Raw genomic sequence first — 17,876 nt, 5'->3', positions numbered from 1 at the left:
ATTCAGCACATTTTACAGGAAAATATTGCACCTTTGAGCAACACTGAAGTTCAAGTTATGGCATAGTGTAGGAATTCACTCAAATGGCAGAACTGGTAATATCTTTATTTAGACCCAGGGGTTTTTCAACAGCACACAACATGTGCAACAAACAACTCATAGTTTATTCCTCATTAACCAGAACAGACTGGTTCACTGGCAGTATGCCTATAGACAACTTGCTCTTTAGTAGGTCTTTAGCCACTAATAAGGCAATTTACTTTATAACATATTATAGATATTGCACTCCACTCACACTTTGTTCTCCTCAGCTCTCTCGGACATGCTGCATGAGCAACAACCCACTTCCTGCTTCCTACTTCCTGGCAGGAGGTCCCTCACAGCCACACCCCCCCCCTTTCTCCCCGGTACTGTCTCCCTAAGCCCCACTGAACACAGGCCCTGTTAGTCTCCTCTTTGGTAGTGGCTCATAGATCATTTGGGGACACACCTTCCCTCCAGGTTCTTTCCAGTCACTATGCCCCAATAGGTATGAAAAAATAACTTTTTGGAACTGAAATTTCATAGGAATAATTGCACATCCCCTTGAATCTGCATGGTAGTGTATTCATATGTTATTCACAATTTGTAGACCACTTTTAAAAGCTCTAGGGTGTAGGACTCAAGGCAAAGTGAATTCCATGTGATTTATTGAGCTTAGTGCTAAATTGCATGGATATGGAGTAATATAGTGACTAATCTCTGCCATTTACTGATAATTATGTTTGTGTGCAAGTGATAGGGGCCTTAGATTATAAACTCCACAGGGACAGGGACTGATGTCAATGATGCATAATCTCTGTAAAGCACGGCAAAATAAAAAAGGATAATAATTTTTTTTTTCTTTAATATGCATTGCATATTTTTTTTGTATTGTTATGCAGCAGCCATTGCATATATTTTATTGTTCATTGTGTTAATATTTTCATGATTACTATAGTAACTGAAGCAGAGAATTGTATAAAAGCTAAAAAGCCACACAATGCCTTAGATGGCTTAACTGGGGATTTTGCCAGTTTGAGAATTTACGAACAAGTCAAAAGGGTTGAGGAGACTGCCTTATACATATGAAACAGACCAACGGGATTCTGGGAACAAATTCCATAAGGCTCCTAATCCCTCTTTACATGGATTTATCCTATAGGCTAAAGCTCACCCACTGCGTTTTTAAAGCAAAAGCCAGGATGATAGCTGATCAGATTCCCAACTACAGACCGGTTTCGCCCTCATTGGGGCTCTTCAGTGTAGTGCAGGGTTTTCTGATCAGCTTAGGTAGAGCCAGGAGCAGGAGTGGGGATTCACGAACAAATCAAAAAGGTTGAGGAGGCCGCCTCATATGTATGCAAATGTCCAAAGGGATTCTTGGAACAAATTCCATAAGTCCAGTTTGAGACAAATATTTTTCTCCTCAAAGTGCTATTATTTTTTCATTTATACCTTAATCCTACTAGAAACTGCATAAAGCTGCCCCAGGTGTAAATCTCTGTTGTTCCAGAATGGGCCCCTGCCTGCAACTGGCAATGCAGCATACTGAAGGGATAATACCTGGGCTGGGTGTTCCCTGGATCTTTTGAATCTTTTAGGACTTGTAAGGCAGAAGCACAGAGGGATTACAGATGTAAGGTACAGAGCTGAGCAGGATTGATCTTATGCAAGTGCTATAGTAAGTGTAGGGGATCAAAGCGGTTCTACATTCCTCAGCTAAGAGCCCTACTAACAGTAACCACTTCAGACATCAATTTTTTTTAAATAAATTCTTTTTATGTGTATGAAGAATTTTTGAATACAGGATATCCTTTGGTACAGGATTATTACCGTACAGCACTAGTACAGGATTTCTTTGGTTTTGACTTTGCTCCTTGGTTTCAGAGGGTTTTATCCTCTTCTGGCTTTTGATTAGCCATGTACACTTCCTGTCAATAGCAATTTTGTTTACTGTACAGGGGTGTCATAATTTTTAAACTCAAAAAAATGAGTATCTGAGCAATTTAAATTAATTTTCTATTTTTAGTGGTTTCTGCGGTATCAGCAATTTTAGAATGCTTCTAGCAGGTTTTAGACTCAGCAGGTCTTTGTACAGATCAGAGTGTCAGTGACCCTAACTGTCTGTGCGCTTTGTATGCACTTCTTGTATTCAGCTGACCCTACTTTAAATTGCTAAGTTCTCAGTATTAGCAGTCTAAAAATCCAACCACCTCAGTAGAAAGTGAAGGTAAATTGTAAAAGTGCTCAGAAAAGCACCCAGAGTAAACCTATGTCAGATCATTTATTGGCTTTAGATGCAAATTGCATGACTATTTTTAAGCATTTACATTCCCACTGCAGGCATTATTATAATTAACATTTGCTGCACAGAGAAAAAGTACAGTTTGTGAACATTCTGAAAGCATGTAATGTCGCTAACACCGACAAAGTTTTGGGACTAACAAGCATAGTTTACTCTTTCTGGTAGAATTAAAGATAAGTTCAAGTAGAGGGTACAAAAAAAGAAATATATCAAATATATAATTATATGCAAATAAAGTATTTCAGAGATGTTTTTGCTAGGGAAAAAAATTGTTCAAGGCTGAAAAATTTATAATTTTCCATTTGCTAGAGGAGCAGTGCCATTAGCAGCAGAAAGTAGACACAAGTTCAACCTGCTGTTCAACCTGCCTTCCCTCCCCTATCTAGGGCTTGACAAAGAACTACTATAGCACTGGTTTGCGTTCTTTGGACTTATAAAACATTACTATTATGTAGGTATCTATAAGAGATCTCAAGAATTAGCACCTTTAGCACCTAACACTCCAGGATATGTTTGGGAATGGGGAGTACCACTAGAGATGTAGCGAACTGTTTGCCGGCGAACTAATTCGCACGAACATCGGGTGTTCGCAAGTTCGCAAACTTTTCGCGTATGCTTGCAATTTAGGTTCGCGTGGCGTTTTTCCGCTGCGTTTTTTCTCAGCCTAAAAACGCCGCACAAGCCACACATGGCGTTTTTCAGCAAATCCCGTTTCCATGGTGCTAATAGTGCGAAATAGCAAAAAACGCAGCGTATTTCCGCTAGGTCTGCCAGCCGCCTTTGCGGTTTTATGCAACGCTGTGTCAACAAAGTATTTTTCAGAGAAATTTTTGCCCTTGATCCCCCTCCTGCATGCCACTGTCCAGGTCGTGGCACTCTTTAAACAACTTTAAAATCAGTTTTCTGGCCAGAAATGACTTTTCTAGGTTTTAAAGTTCGCCTTCCCATTGAAGTCTATGGGGTTTGCAAAGTTCGCGAATATTCGCACTTTTTGGCGTAAGTTCGTGAACGGGTTCGCAAACTTTTTTTTTGAGGTTCGCTACATCCCTAAGTACCACGCTCCACTTCTTTTATTTGGACATAATAAGTGGAGGGTCACTGCAACTGTAGAGAATATTTGAGAAAATAAAAAAGTGCATATTTAAAAGTGAGAGCTTGACAAAAATCCATTAGAGCAGATGATGGTTAGTTACTATTTTTAAAAGAAAGACATTTAATCAAATTCTAAAGGACAAGTTGATGAATAAAAGGTTATGTAAGAGAACTTAATTCTGAAATACCACCATACAAGAGGCAGCGATATGGTGCCAAACTGTTTCGATCTATTTCAAACACGTATTTCCAAAAATCAGGCTTTAGTCGCCGCTTCTGCTCTGTGAAAAAAAAATCAAATGACCTTAATTATAATAAATAATATTGAACAGTGATTATACTCACAGCTTTTGTAGACCAGTGTAAAGTTCCATATCCACAGCATTCAATGTGTGCAAGCCTTTCCAGTTTTCTATATGTCTGAAAAGAAAATCAAGATTAATATTAACCAGATTTGAAAGCAGGAGATGCACAGGCTGTATTTATATCTATTATAGTTATTTATGATACCCATTTCACATTGATCCATTTTACATTGAATAAATGGAAATCTACAAATGCATGATGAGTGAATCTTAGAGGAAGCCTTTTTATGCTTAACAGATGTCAAAATGATAATAACACATTATAATTAAAGTGCCTATTTATGATGTACATCTGCGGCCCATTCAATGGTTTTGCATTTATAAGGCAATTCAAAACAGTGGCATGATAAAAAAAAATTACCTATCCAATGTAGATATGACGCAAATAAAAGATAGAGATGAAATCATTTAAGAACTTTTGTTTTAGTCAAGCCATGGAGGCAGCTGTAGCTCCATTTTCATTTTTGTTAACAATTTATTATGTGTCTGCGGCTTATTATGAAAATCATATACAGTAATTATTCCATCAATTGCGTAAAGTTTTGTTTCATCTTCCCTTGGAATGAAGCATAAAAAAGGGACATTCAAGAACAAGTATTTGTCATTCGATTATGCACCTCTACTATCTGTGGCTTTAAAATTTTTTCATTGGTTTAATGAAAATGACACCAACATCTCTACTAGCATCATCATTGTCTACTTGCCAGGCTATGAAGGAGATCATGCAGCTTTCAGCACTTTGCACTGTAAAAAGTCAGCCAAACAGTTAATAAGTGGCCCTGACAGGGGACTAATATTATCTTTTTCTGGGTGAAGGCAGCGATGTGATTTTTGGGGCAAGGACCATTATGGCACTACCACCACTCATTTGTCACAGATAGTGGACAACAGAGGATTTATGGGGGCTCCAAAAAAAGGCTAAATTTTTGATAGCTAATGATCCATTATAGTCCAGATTATATATTATTTATCATTGCCTCCACTATAAGGGTCATTTTTAAAGGCAAACCTAAATGTGCAGTATTATAGTAATAATATATAAATCCTTATGCACAGCTGGAAGTTGGTTCAATCCTCTTTTCAAGTGATGCTCTATTTTGTACTTGCAAATTATTGCCAATACGATATACCATATTCCCTCACGCAAGGATGCAATGTGTATTGTGTGAGTGCCAATTGGGAACATGGTGTTAAATATGCCCTTTATTTGATGCAATCCCATGAGTGGAGAAAGCTATATAAATATCTCAATGATATGTAGACAAAGGTCATATACAGTAATTAGTGGTGTTTATTCTGAATTAGAATTTATCAGTTATGAAATTGCTTTTCATACATACAAATGTTTATAGGTGTTCCAACTTTCCCATTTCAGTTAAGTGTGACATAGTAGTGTGCCGTGCTAGTTGATGCCTGTGTTATAACCTAGGGTACATGGAAAGTAGCCCAATGACCCGTAGTGAAATGTAGGGAAGCAGGGGCATGACAGATACGTTGGACAGACTTAGCCACTCCCAGTTGCAGATGATTCGCTGATTCATAAGGGGTATAAATGCTGGGGAACCGTTCCCGCTTCTCAATCCATTTTAGTCAGCATAGTAAAATGCCTACCCTCCCTCCCTATAGAGATGGAGATAGCGGAGTGTTGTGGGCGGGGTGATTGAGTTGGGGGAAAAACAATGGTTGGGTTAGGAGGGGAGTTTTATAGTTAATTGGGGCTGGCATGCTTGGAACCTCAGGGGTAAGAAAGTGGATTAGGAGGTGAGTTTGTTGGGTAGTTGGTTCCGGGCTAGAAGGGCAGCTGGCAGCGCCAGTTGCGCTGCGCAGTTATTGGATTGTTACAGTGTTTGGTTATTTAAAAGTTGGTTTGTTTGTTATACAAACATTTGTGTTATGTTTGAGATGTTTTGTTTCACATTTGTTATTTATGTTATGTTTTAAATTAAAACTTTGTTGTTAATAAATTCTCTGCGGCCATTTTATCCCAATAATTGGTGTTTGTGTGTTTATTGGGGATGGTAAGTAAAGAAGTAAAAGGGGGGTGTTGGTTGGGAGAAGGGCGGGTCAGGATCCAACGTTACTCATGTAATGACTGAATATGATTTGTGGTTGATGCACACAACTAATTCTGCAGTTGAATAATAAATGCCTTTCTACAATGTGTTCTAGTCAACTCTTTTAAACAATATAAAATCAGTTGTGAGATATTTAAGCAGCAAGGTGCTTTTTACAGGCGGTTTATAAATAATCAGCAATCACTAAGTACAATGACTGATATGCTACTTGTACCTGACATGGGCTTGTCAAGAGTCAAAGCTTTATTCCCTGCTAGGCACCATACATTCATGCATACATAGATGTACAGCACCAGCTACAACAAGAGCAAACTATGATATATTATGCATACATTAATTATTGAATCTGGAGAAGGACGTGATAAACTGCAATGTGAAGCAAATCTATAAATCTGCTAGAACACAAGATGACAATGTGGGAACACTGGGGCTTGCAATCCCAAGACAATATATTACACACAACCCTTTCCTCTCATGTTACGTTCATCTCTATACTACTCTATCTATATGCGGCATCATTTGCTGAATACTAATGAATGTTAGAAAACTGATGCTTTTTTCAGCCAGGAATGAATGTGATTATGCAAAGTGGCAGTGGAAGAATAGAACATTGAGTTCAATAACCAGGCTATATGTTATTCATATTTTGAATTTAAATGTGTATTTAGAAAAAGCTCTGTGATCTCAGGACCTTACCTGTGTGTGGTGCATAGGTACACAGTACACACAAGTTACACAAAAGATACACTCAAGGTACACACAAGGTACACTCAAGGTACACACAAGGTACACACAAGTTACACACAAGGTACACACAAGGTACACACAAGTTACACACAAGGTACACTCAAGGTACACACAAGGTACACACAAGGTACAGACAAGTTACACACAAGGTACACTCAAAGTACACACAAGGTACACACAAGGTACACACAAGTTACACACAAGGTACACTCAAGGTACACACAAGGTACACACAAGTTTTGGCAGGCACTGGTTTTGTCTCGGGGTACTGTAAGTGGCTAGTGATGCTGTGTTGATTATGGTATGGTATATTATGTGTAGGCATGTGTGCCATGACTCACAGGTGCTATTAAGGTCTGTACTGCATTTATTGCCTGATATTTCTGTGCTATTGTACCTTGTTCACCTTGTTAAAGTGTATTTTAGTTTGGCTTCATGCCTCCCTGGCCATTTCTCCTAGGATTCTCTTTTTGTACCTCATTGAATTTGTTTTTACCTCATCAATACTGACCATTGGCCAGTCTTGTGTTTCTAATACCTGCTGCCAGCCCTGACCTCAAGCTTGTTGTACTGTATTTCCTGTTTACTTCTGAAGTACTACCTGTTCTTATTGAGGGTGTACTAGCTGGGGAGCTGAAAGGGCAGCCTAACCCAGTACTTTGGTTCCAGCACTTGGTAAGTCTTACAGTATGTCCAAGGCCAAACTGACCAGAGTGCAGACCTAAATGATGCCCAAGCATTGTGACGCATGCCTCCTCTAGTCGTAACCAACATAAGGTTCAATATGCACTTATGCTGAAATGAATTAGACACCAACAGAAATGTATGTATGCCTTTGTACAAAAATATGCCCATGAGCAAACAGCAGACACCCCAAAAAAGGTAAGGTTTCTGACATTTACACACACATATAAAATAAGAAACTGTCACCTTTTGCTAGGGAATGTGTATTTCAGTTGTATTTTCTACACTGCCATCCCATTGATTGTGGCCCTCAGAGACAATGATCATAAGCGAATACACACATATATCTTTTTGCTCCTTGCCCTTTAGTTCAAGCCACAGTTTGACTTGTGCAGTGAAATCAATCTTTTCAGGAGGAGTGGGGGTAAGAATCCTTTTGTGCACTTCAAAGAGAACAACTAATTTATATGAGGTTTAATTTTTTGTTAGCCATTATTCTGGGAAATATCAATGACATTACTGCCACCATCAAAGTCCATTTCCCCTATTATGAATGTATATGGCACAGAATGAACCCATATGATTTCGTAAAGATAACCATGCTGAATTGCTTGGGGGTATCTCCTACTTTACTTTAGTTATCCCATGCAATACCACTCAGGGTACATGTAAGGAAATTAATATCACGTTCTACCATGCTGATTTCCTCTTTTTTTTTTTAAATTCTGTCAGTCTGCAGCAAAGTGCAGCATCAATTTTTGACATTTATCTTAGCAGCCTAAATAAATGTGTAAAGAAAGTTGTGTTAGAAGCCTACCTCCTCAAGATATTTTGAGTTGCTATAGCTTCACTGACACATTGCTACGCCATATGCTATCAGCTAAGAATAGGAGACAATGAGCTTGCAATTTCTAATGGAAATTCTTCATCTGTGTTGGTTCATAAAGTGTGAAAATAAGGATTTTATCAAACCAGAAGCAAAACTAACATTATGTTATGCTAATTATATTAGTTGGGGAACTGGGGATACTGCTTGAAAACAGATGTTAAAAGTCTACATCAGTTCTATTATAATCAACTGATAAAAAGCATCAGTTAACTTGTTATGCCATCCTTAGTGGTGCCTCAAAATAAATTGTTTTCCTTGGCCCCTATATCTGTTCTGGGAAATGGCTCCCCATCTGAATCTATGTTACAGAAAAGGAACCCCAGTACAGCAATTACTGACTTAGGGCTTAGTTGTGTAGCACTGGGGGGGTCGAATATAGGTAATCTGAACTTTAGGAAAGGGAAGTTAGGAAAGGGAATCCATTTTGGATCCCCATCAACCCTCCCGTTGTGGCATACAGTACAGGTTAAGCTGATTCGGAATAGTGAGTATTCTGGGACCATAGCTAGGTAAGGGTTTAAAGGAGTGTGGCCCATTGTCACAGCCAGGGATCAGGCCCCTGGCAATGGAGATGGTTTTGTTGCCAGTGCCAAGTTTAGCAAGTCCCAGTTTGTTAAGTTTGCTCTCTAAGAGCAATAGGTTTCTGGGAGGTGTTACGTAACATACTGATACCTTGGTTGAAGCATGCGATCCTGCGTACCCACCATGCTGGAGGGCACAAGAGGCTGTTGGCCGGTACAATTGTCATTCACTTAGTTTGGCCCTTTGCCAGGGACTTTATTTTTATTTATTTTATTTTTATTATGTATATTTATGGTTATGTAATGTTATTGCTTATGTCATGTAATACAGCTGTGGCCAATATAAATTCCAACAAAGGACAAGTTGGAAGAGGTAATTATTTCTAGGCCGGTAGTTTGGAGAAAGAGGTCAGGAATCTGGCCCTGCTCATGTCCTGACAGTTTGGGTCTGAATGAAAGAGACCTCAGTTGCAAGCACTTGTGTTAGTTTACCTGTTTATACAGTATGGCCTTTTTTAATCTTAAATGGTCTCTTATTTCATCCTTAAATGCCTCTTTCCTTCTTTAGAAAATATCAGCAATCTTTTGAATCTTTCCAAATGGCCCAGTACGCCATTAATTATGAAAGTAACATAATACTACCTTTATAAGAACTTTATTTTATAGAAAAAAACCCTTTATAATAAGGAAATGTCCAGATATAATGCATTTTAAATGGAATTCTATTTTTTCGCAATAGAGAAGGATAAGTATAGAAGATTAACCATCCATTAAAAAAACAACAGCCTAGCATAAATGTAATAATGTATCTTTTTCAGGATGAAATATATTTAAAAGCTTAATGTATTCAATGAACAGTCCTGTTTCCAAGAGAAACAGCTTCTCCCCTTTCCTCAATACTATAATTCATTAAATAAAAGCACATTTGCAAGTGAGAAAACAAGGATAATTCTAGCTTAAGGACACAAATACTGTACTTGCATGTGATGAAAGGCTCATTCCCTTGTGGTTCTCTTCCCAGTTAAGGAATTAAAGTCATTTTGTAGAGCTGATAAACTGATATATGCAATGTTACGGTGATTAGTAAATAAGAGTGGTTTGTAAACATTCCAAAAGGATTAAGCTATTCCCGAATGTATACGCATATGGTTCAATCAGCAATGTTATTTATCAAACCTCAAGGTTATGTGATACCTCAATTAACTGGCTTTCATAAAGCACCTTATATGGTTCTTTCCCTTGTGACTACTGAATGGGAGATATATTTAGCTTGACAAAAAAAGAAAAAAAAATCCAGGCTTGTCAGTTATTTGGTAGATTTTCAAATGCTTTTTTTCTCTCTTTATCCTTATTATTGTTAGGTCTAAGGAAAAAGTAATACTATATACTAGTGGGCTAACTGAGGTCTTCATAAAGTTGGCATAAGCTTTGACTGCCATACTTATTACATTTATGAGAATATTTTATTTTTAAAGACTTTTGAGGTTAAAATAGGACTTTCCATTAATCCAGCTATTTATAGTGTTTAAAATATACAAACATTTGCAGCCAGCATCCAGTTTGCTATGTGGGTACTGCAATATGCCTAGATATAGTCTGCAAGGTTATATCTTAACTTAAATCTTTTTATGCATGTTTTCTCTTCTTTTTCATAAACATGGAAAACATGGAAACAGTTGGAATTCATCTCAAACACACACAAAAAAACAAAGAACAGTTCAAGGTCTCGGTTGGCATCGCCTTGAAACTAAGCTGCAGTGTGCATCATAAAATATGTAAACCATTAGTTCCTCAGTGTTCAGTGCATTAATGTATATTTCATACTTGTGAGGAGAAATTATTTGTATGCTTAAATATATCTGTCATCTAGAGGGTAAGAATACTGTTTGTTATTCACTGGCAAACATAACGTGTTTATATATATATATATATATATTATATTGTATAATGTTGTAGTCGGTAGAATTCCACTGTTTCTCAGGAAATACTATTTTAAACTAAATGGGGAAATAAATCCTTATGCAATATTTATTTTAACATTAAGGGGGGCAGTTACTAACTTGTAATAAAGAATACACTCTGTGTAGGCAGATTTCCTATGGCTCCCCCTTCAGAGGTCCATGAAAGCATATTGTGAAACAATTCATGTTACCCTTTATTATAGTACCAATGGAGTTAAAGCTCTAACGTGGGTCTTATCACCTATGTACTGTGTCATTGTTTAGAGGCCAGCTATAGGCACCGGCCCCCCCTGACTTGGATGGATGCTGTTCTCAAGCTAGCCTTGGTTTGGCCTTGAGGGCTGTGTTACCTGTTGTGGCAATTTTGTTCAAATTGGTAACACCCATACTCATAATTATGTTGTATGCTACCGTGTCACAAAGTCTATAAAAACTCAGTGCTGTCTTTGTTCTGCTGTTCTGACTTATCTGTTGCTCAGAACCCACGTACGTGTCTCATAAACCTACTTTTTTACCTCAAATGACCTTTGGTATCAGACTTTTCCATAACACCTGCAACTTTTTTGGTTGGGGATGTTGACCCCGAAAAAGTTACAAGCCCCCCAAATTATGTGACTTTGTTATTGATGGCTTGTTTCTTTATGGTCATTTTTTTTTACTTGATTTCTAAATATGTATATCAATATAATAACTCTCTTGTAGTCAGATACACAGTATAAAGCATTAAGAGATTTGTGCATGACTGTATGAGTTGCAGACTAATTGGATTTGACTATTTACAGACAGAAAGTGGTTAGTATTTTAAAGCTCTTTCTTTTACTAATAATAACATTTATAGATGTTATAGTCATTTATAGTCATTTTTGGGATCATTAGGACAAAATTTATTTGTGAAGTCCAGGAAAAGCACCACAAAAAGACAATGTACAATACAGGAAAATTTAAATCAGGGTATGTCAAATTGAGGTGTCACTGTATTCATTGTATCTCAATTCTATTAAAATGAAAGTTTTCTAAACCCCAAATCAATGTAGCTTTAGCTGTATGCCTGCCTAACATAATTCAGGACCATTGTTTTGAGCCTTTCTGATTGAATACACACCTCATGTGTAATGTGATTGGGATTAGGACAAGCCAACAAGGTCAGACTGGGGGGGGTGCAGGGCCGACCGGGGCTTCTACCTCAGGGGCCCCTGCATCCCCCCAATGGCCCCCACCACCTTCACACACCTCACCCACCAAGCAGCTGACCCCCTCCCCCGATCGCACCTAAATTAAACGTATCTGAAGCACGTTGGGGGAGAGAGACCAGCAGATCGGGTCTGGGCCTATAGACCTATAGACATAACATTACTGTTTTTTGGAGATCCAACATGAATTTTATTTTTACCAAAAATGTACCCTAATTTTCAAGCAGAAAAAAACATAACTTCTACTTCACTTGTCCATTTATTTTACTCAATAATATGAACTTTTTATTTGAAAAATATTTTTTCATACTGCCTTCTACATACATTTTAATTAGTATGATATTTTAACTGTTCAACCTACCCTCATATACAGCTAGTACAGCTTCTCTAATAATGGTTTTAATGAATGGTAACTTGGATATATGTGTTTTTCCTCATTAAACAGTGAAATATAACTTGAATTCAAATCAGCATTAACATTTAAAAAAAAAAATCTGTTCCTGGAAACTAAATTAGAAAAACCAAAGGAGAACAAGAAATACCACACAACGTGATGACTTCAATAGACATTTTCTCTGGTCCAAATTCGTCATGAAAACCTATCTATTCCCACAAAAGGATTGTTAGTGCCAATACCAGATTAATTACACTATCCCATTTCATGTATAGAGAATGTTCCAATTGTCCAACTCTGTTTAAAGTCATTAGCTACGATTAAATGCAGTATAAAATGTAACTTTACAGAAATCTGTCAAGTCTTAGAATAAATTCTACAAGAAAAGTTTTGCAAGGCTTCCATCTCCAAATAGTTTAGGTTGAGTGTTGGATGTAAATCATTTAAAAAGTCACGCAAAAAAAGTTTAAAGACTTATTGCAAAATGTGTCAAAATACTATTGTCAACATAAAGTTAGTTTTAAGGTAAGCAAATTTATTGCTTATCTACCATGAGATAGTAAATATGCTCCAGAAAATAATGATGTTCATAGCAAAGCTAGTAAGTTAGGCAAATATTTTAGCTCTATCTTAGCCCTAACTTTATAGGGCAAGGGTCCTAAGATCCCAGCTAGTGATGAGTGAATCTGTTTTGCTTCGCCAAAAAATTTGTGAAATGACAGGACAATTTGCAAAATGGCGGAAAATCAGTGAAATGCATTTGTCGCATACGTCTTTTTTTGTCGCGTGCATCTTTTTTTTGTTGTGTGCATTGTTTTTGACGCACCCGTGCCCATTTTTACGCAGCCGCTCCCTATTTGAGGCATCAGTCGATTTTGACTTGTGACAAATTTTTAGCAGCGAATTTTCCTGGAAGTATCGCAAAACAATTCGCCAACGGTGAAATGTGTAAATTAGCTGCAAATCAATGCCTAGCAAAAAAAATTGCTCATCACTTATCCCAGCTGATCCCACTGTCATACTGTTCAGGTAAATGCCATCTGTAACAAATTGGGAATTATTCACCATCACACCTGAACAGAGGTTAAATAAGTTACAATTAAATAAGTTACAATTACTTGGTAGAGCTGTGACCCTCAGTACTAGGGTGGACATACATTTGCCATGTTGGAATGGCTCTCCTTTACTTTGGTCAGCTGATACACAGATGTAACCAGCTTGATCAATAATTACTGGGTATAGGCCAACTTCCATTCTCTCCAGTTCTGTCTTTTTGAGTACCTTGCCTGTAGCAAGTGCCAGAGTAACTATATATGTTACGTTGCTGCAAGTAAAAGTTAAAATCCATGTAACAATATTGCATACAAAGTACTGTTACTCTGGGTAACAAAGTGGTGATGGGCAGATGTCATGCAAGCGAATCAGCTCAGTATTATTTTAAAGCAAGGCTGATAATATGTAGATAAACTATATAGTTCCAAAAAATACTAAAATAGTATTGTAGGTTCTTTTAGGAAATTAAATTGCTGGTATCAATTGTCTTGAGATATAGAGGAAAAATATACTAGTCTGGCAATGACTTTTTGTGGCTTTGTTAGCCTTGTATTCTATAAACTTTGTGAAGAGGTGTGTAGTATTTTCGCAAGTAAAGAAGATGGCATACACTTTTAAATAAAATAACATTTTATGCAAGCTAATATTTTGAAATAAATGAGGCCTCAAAACAACAACATTACATCTAAGGCAACCATTCATTCCAATGAAGAGAAGAAGCCATGCACTCATTGCTCATAGAAATGCTTATTATCTAAATGGGCAGCTCGTGGGAGTAAAGTGTACATCTCAGACAATAAAGTCTGTGCTTGTCTTTAATGAGAAAACATGCCTTATTTATAACTGGGATTTATCTTCCATTCATTTACTCTTTAATAAGCAGTAAAGTATGAGAGCATGCTTATTATGCACTCAGAATATCCTTCCGCTGCATTTGTTCACATATATATATACATATACTGTATATATATATCTGCATGTAGAACACAGAGCACTCATGGCACTTCAATTTTGAGCAAAAATGTAATGGTTTAAGTCGACGTTTCGGTCCTACACAGAGAACACATCCTCTGAAATGTTGATAAATGCCCTCTGTGTAGGACCAAACAATCTGCAACTAAATTATTTCACTTTATATTCAGCAACTCTTCAGTTTGAAATTTTAGCAGCTATATGGTTGCTAAGCTCCAAATTACCCCAACAACTAAGCAGTCGTTTAAATGTGTAACTGAAATATGAATAGGTGTGGGTCTGAATATAAAAGATAAAAAAAAGTAACATTGAAATTGTAGCCTCAAAAATCCTTCATTTTTTTGCTGCTGGGGTCAATGAAGGCTGGAAAAAGTCAGAGGAGGAATGCAAATAATTTAAAAATGATAAAAAAATTAGGACTAATTGAAAAGTTGATAAGAACTGACCATTCTATAATGTACTAAAAGTTAAAGGTGAACCACCCCATCCACAAAGATGCTGAAATATCACTCCAAGTATCCAACCAACACCTGAAGACTTTTAAAGATGCTAAGAATGTTAGTCCATTAGCACATAAGTTCTGAAAAATGCACCTTGTCCACCCCAGGCCTAATCCCCTTATCTTTGCAGAGAATATTTTCTAGGAAAAAGGCAGAAAATCACTATAATACTGTTTACAAACAACATAATGGATTTACAAGCCGTTTCTAACCCGCATTTCTTTTTATTGTTTTGTTTTGTATAATAGAGAGTGCGACTGCTATCGTATCCTTAGTTAAATTCTAACAAAATATTGTAATTTATGTATCTGTATCCTGATCATTGTTAGGCAGAGAAAAAAATCAATTTGTCATTCAGCCACATTAGGCTTACAGATGAAGGCAAAGACAGAGACGCTCAATTATCTGATATGTTTTGCTTTATAATAAACAAACTGTCTACTGTGGCTGTTACAAGTCCTACAAAAAAAATGTAGCATAGCGAGTTATTAAAAACTACAGGAGCACAACATATTTATCATTAGTCCGAGGGATATGAAAGGCAGGATGTACTCTCATGAATATTAGTTAATAAACTCAGAGTCACACAGAGTATAATTTTCCAAGTGTGCTTTCTAATGTTTATCTGCAAGAATTAACACACTTTAGGCTAGATTCTATTACCCATGAATGCATTAAATGAATATCTCCTACAGTGTTTTATGGCAGCTTCTCTCACTTTTAGGGCCTTTGGGAATGCGCTGGTCCCGGATAATGTCACTGCTGCTCTCTAGGGCGATCCTTAGAAAGCCCTGCATCTAATAGGCATAAATAGATGGCACCATGAAACTGAACCTGATGTCTGAATGTGAGAAAATGAGAAATGTATGTGAGATAAATATGTTATATAAATAAAGAATGCAAAATAACAAACAGAAAAGAAGCAAACTTGAGATGCACAGATACAACAAGTATTCTAAATGTCTGTTCTAGAATATTCTTACTGAAATGAACTTCATACTAAGGATGCATTGAATCCAAGATTAGGTTAAGCATTTGATTAAACCCTAGCACTTTTTCAGTATTCAAATTCACAGAGTTCTTATGGGCTGATTTATTTACAGTGCAGGGTCTGGATTGTTTCTAATGGAATTGGCTGAATTAATGCCAGTGAGTTCTCCCTATCCTGGTTTTATTTATTTATTTTGTTCTAATAACTTCTTTTCCCATGATCGTTTTTACTTTCACAATCATGGGTTTTTTTTGTCTGCCACTTAAAACATGGTGAACTTTTATGAACCAAAAACAAGATAAAAAAAATGCAAGTGAGATAATCTCAATTTTATACCCAATAAATCAGACCCTTACTAAAGTCATGTGACAGACAGATCTGCGCTTTTTTTTCCCATTATACTTTTTTTTGCTCACATTTGAATATGAAAATATATAAAAATGCCCAGTATTAAAGTAGATTTCTTTGTAGAGGATTTGGTACTCAGTCAAATCCAAAAATGATGGATTTAGTGCATCTTTACAAGGCAATATCCATGTGACAGTGTTGTAAAGTAAAGGTGGCCATACATGTCGTGATCCACTTGTTTGGGAAGGATTATGCCCACCTAAGGGGGCACATTTACTAACCCACGAATCCGAATTGGAAAAATTCCAATTGGAAAATGAACATTTTGCGACTTTTTCGTATTTTTTGCGATTTTTTCGTAGCCTTTACGACTTTTCGGAAATTGTCGCGACTTTTTCGTTACCAATACAATTTGCGCGAAAAAACGCAAGTTTTTCGTAGCCATTACGATTCGCTCGTATCTTGTCGCGACTTTTTCGTATTGAGCGCTCGTAAGCGGCGGGCGAAACTTTCAGACTTAGCATGATTTTGGAAGCCTCCCATAGGACTCAATGGCACCCTGCAGCTCCAACCTGGCCCAAGAAAAGTCACCATACTGAAGCTTGAATGAATCCGAATCTTTCGTACTCGGCATGAAAGCTGCGAAAAAGTCGCGACTTTTCGTGCAAGTAGTAACGCTACGAAAAAATCGCAACATTTTGCGCTACGAAAAAGTTGCGACAATTTTCCGGCATTGGCATCCGTGCATTGGCATGGATAGGCAGCTTAACTCTCAATACAGAACCTAAAAACCAGCAAAGGAACTGAAATTAAAAATATGATGTGTTTGTACCTTATCAGGCTTGTATCAATGAAAGAATCACATGAGTGCAAGTGAGATTAGAAGTAATAAAGTGTACAGTACAGCATGCTCAAAGCCATTGCCGCCTTCAGAGTTCACTGTCATTCTCTTGTACGTCTTCCATTTAATGTGATGCATTCTTTGCTAATTGCATTAGGAAAATGTAAAGGGTAAATAGAGGGTGTCTTGGCACCTTACAGCATTTCAACACCATAGGCCTCCTTAATACTGGCCTAGTGTAAACTCCAACACCACTTCAATACAAAGCTGCTAGAGCACAGTAAAGTTAATGCAACATATCAAAGATGATTTATTAAGTCAGCTTTGTCCTTACAATGTCTAAAGGTTGACTTAATAAATCATTTTGATATACTGCATTAAGGCTAGTGTGCTTGGGTAATTTTGAATTAAAGCAACACTGAATGTTTCTATGTTGTTATTATTTCCCTTTGTATTTGGTCCAACTGAAATATTAAGAGAATAGAGTTTTTGATTATAACGTTGTTGTAGAGTTTTCCTTTGTTCTCTGCATCTGCTTTTTGCCCATGGATAGCCATTGTTCTCTCCAATAATCCTCTTCACCACCTCCTAAATCCCATTTCTCAAACTTAGTTTTGTCTTTAAAGAATACAATGGTTTGAGGGCTACAGTATTTTCAGCACTGATGTTTACTTACAAATAAAAGTTTTGGCGTATTGATGGCTGCTCATATTTGTAAGAAGGAGAAAAAGAAATACTTTAAACTACATAAGAAAAAAACATAAAATGCCACATACACATAGTAATTACATCTAGAATTTGAAAGGAGTGATTAAAAATCCAATTGTATGCTCATTAATCCACACACCAGGAGACTGCTATATTGCAAGTCATTCATCAGACATAAATCAATCTACAGAGCTGCATAATCTTCATGGTAGATGAATT

The 17,876-nt window shown here is 37.0% G+C and overlaps 1 protein-coding gene across 4 annotated transcripts in view; it reads right to left on the bottom strand.

Moving 5' to 3' along the window:
• Window positions 1-17,876, bottom strand: part of ntrk3 (neurotrophic receptor tyrosine kinase 3) — a 347,933-nt gene that overhangs the window by 245,035 nt on the left and 85,022 nt on the right. For all 4 annotated transcript variants that reach the window (XM_031899231.1, XM_004912649.4, XM_031899232.1 and 1 more), the window contains one exon: window positions 3,764-3,838. In XM_031899231.1, coding sequence (XP_031755091.1) covers window positions 3,764-3,838 — 75 coding nt within the window. The remainder of the gene's footprint in view (window positions 1-3,763; window positions 3,839-17,876) is intronic.

Source organism: Xenopus tropicalis, chromosome 3, assembly GCF_000004195.4.
Source record: "Xenopus tropicalis strain Nigerian chromosome 3, UCB_Xtro_10.0, whole genome shotgun sequence".
Taxonomy (NCBI): Eukaryota; Metazoa; Chordata; class Amphibia; order Anura; family Pipidae; genus Xenopus; species Xenopus tropicalis.
Note: the sequence above shows the minus strand (reverse complement) of the source record. Positions and strands in the feature narration are given on the sequence as shown.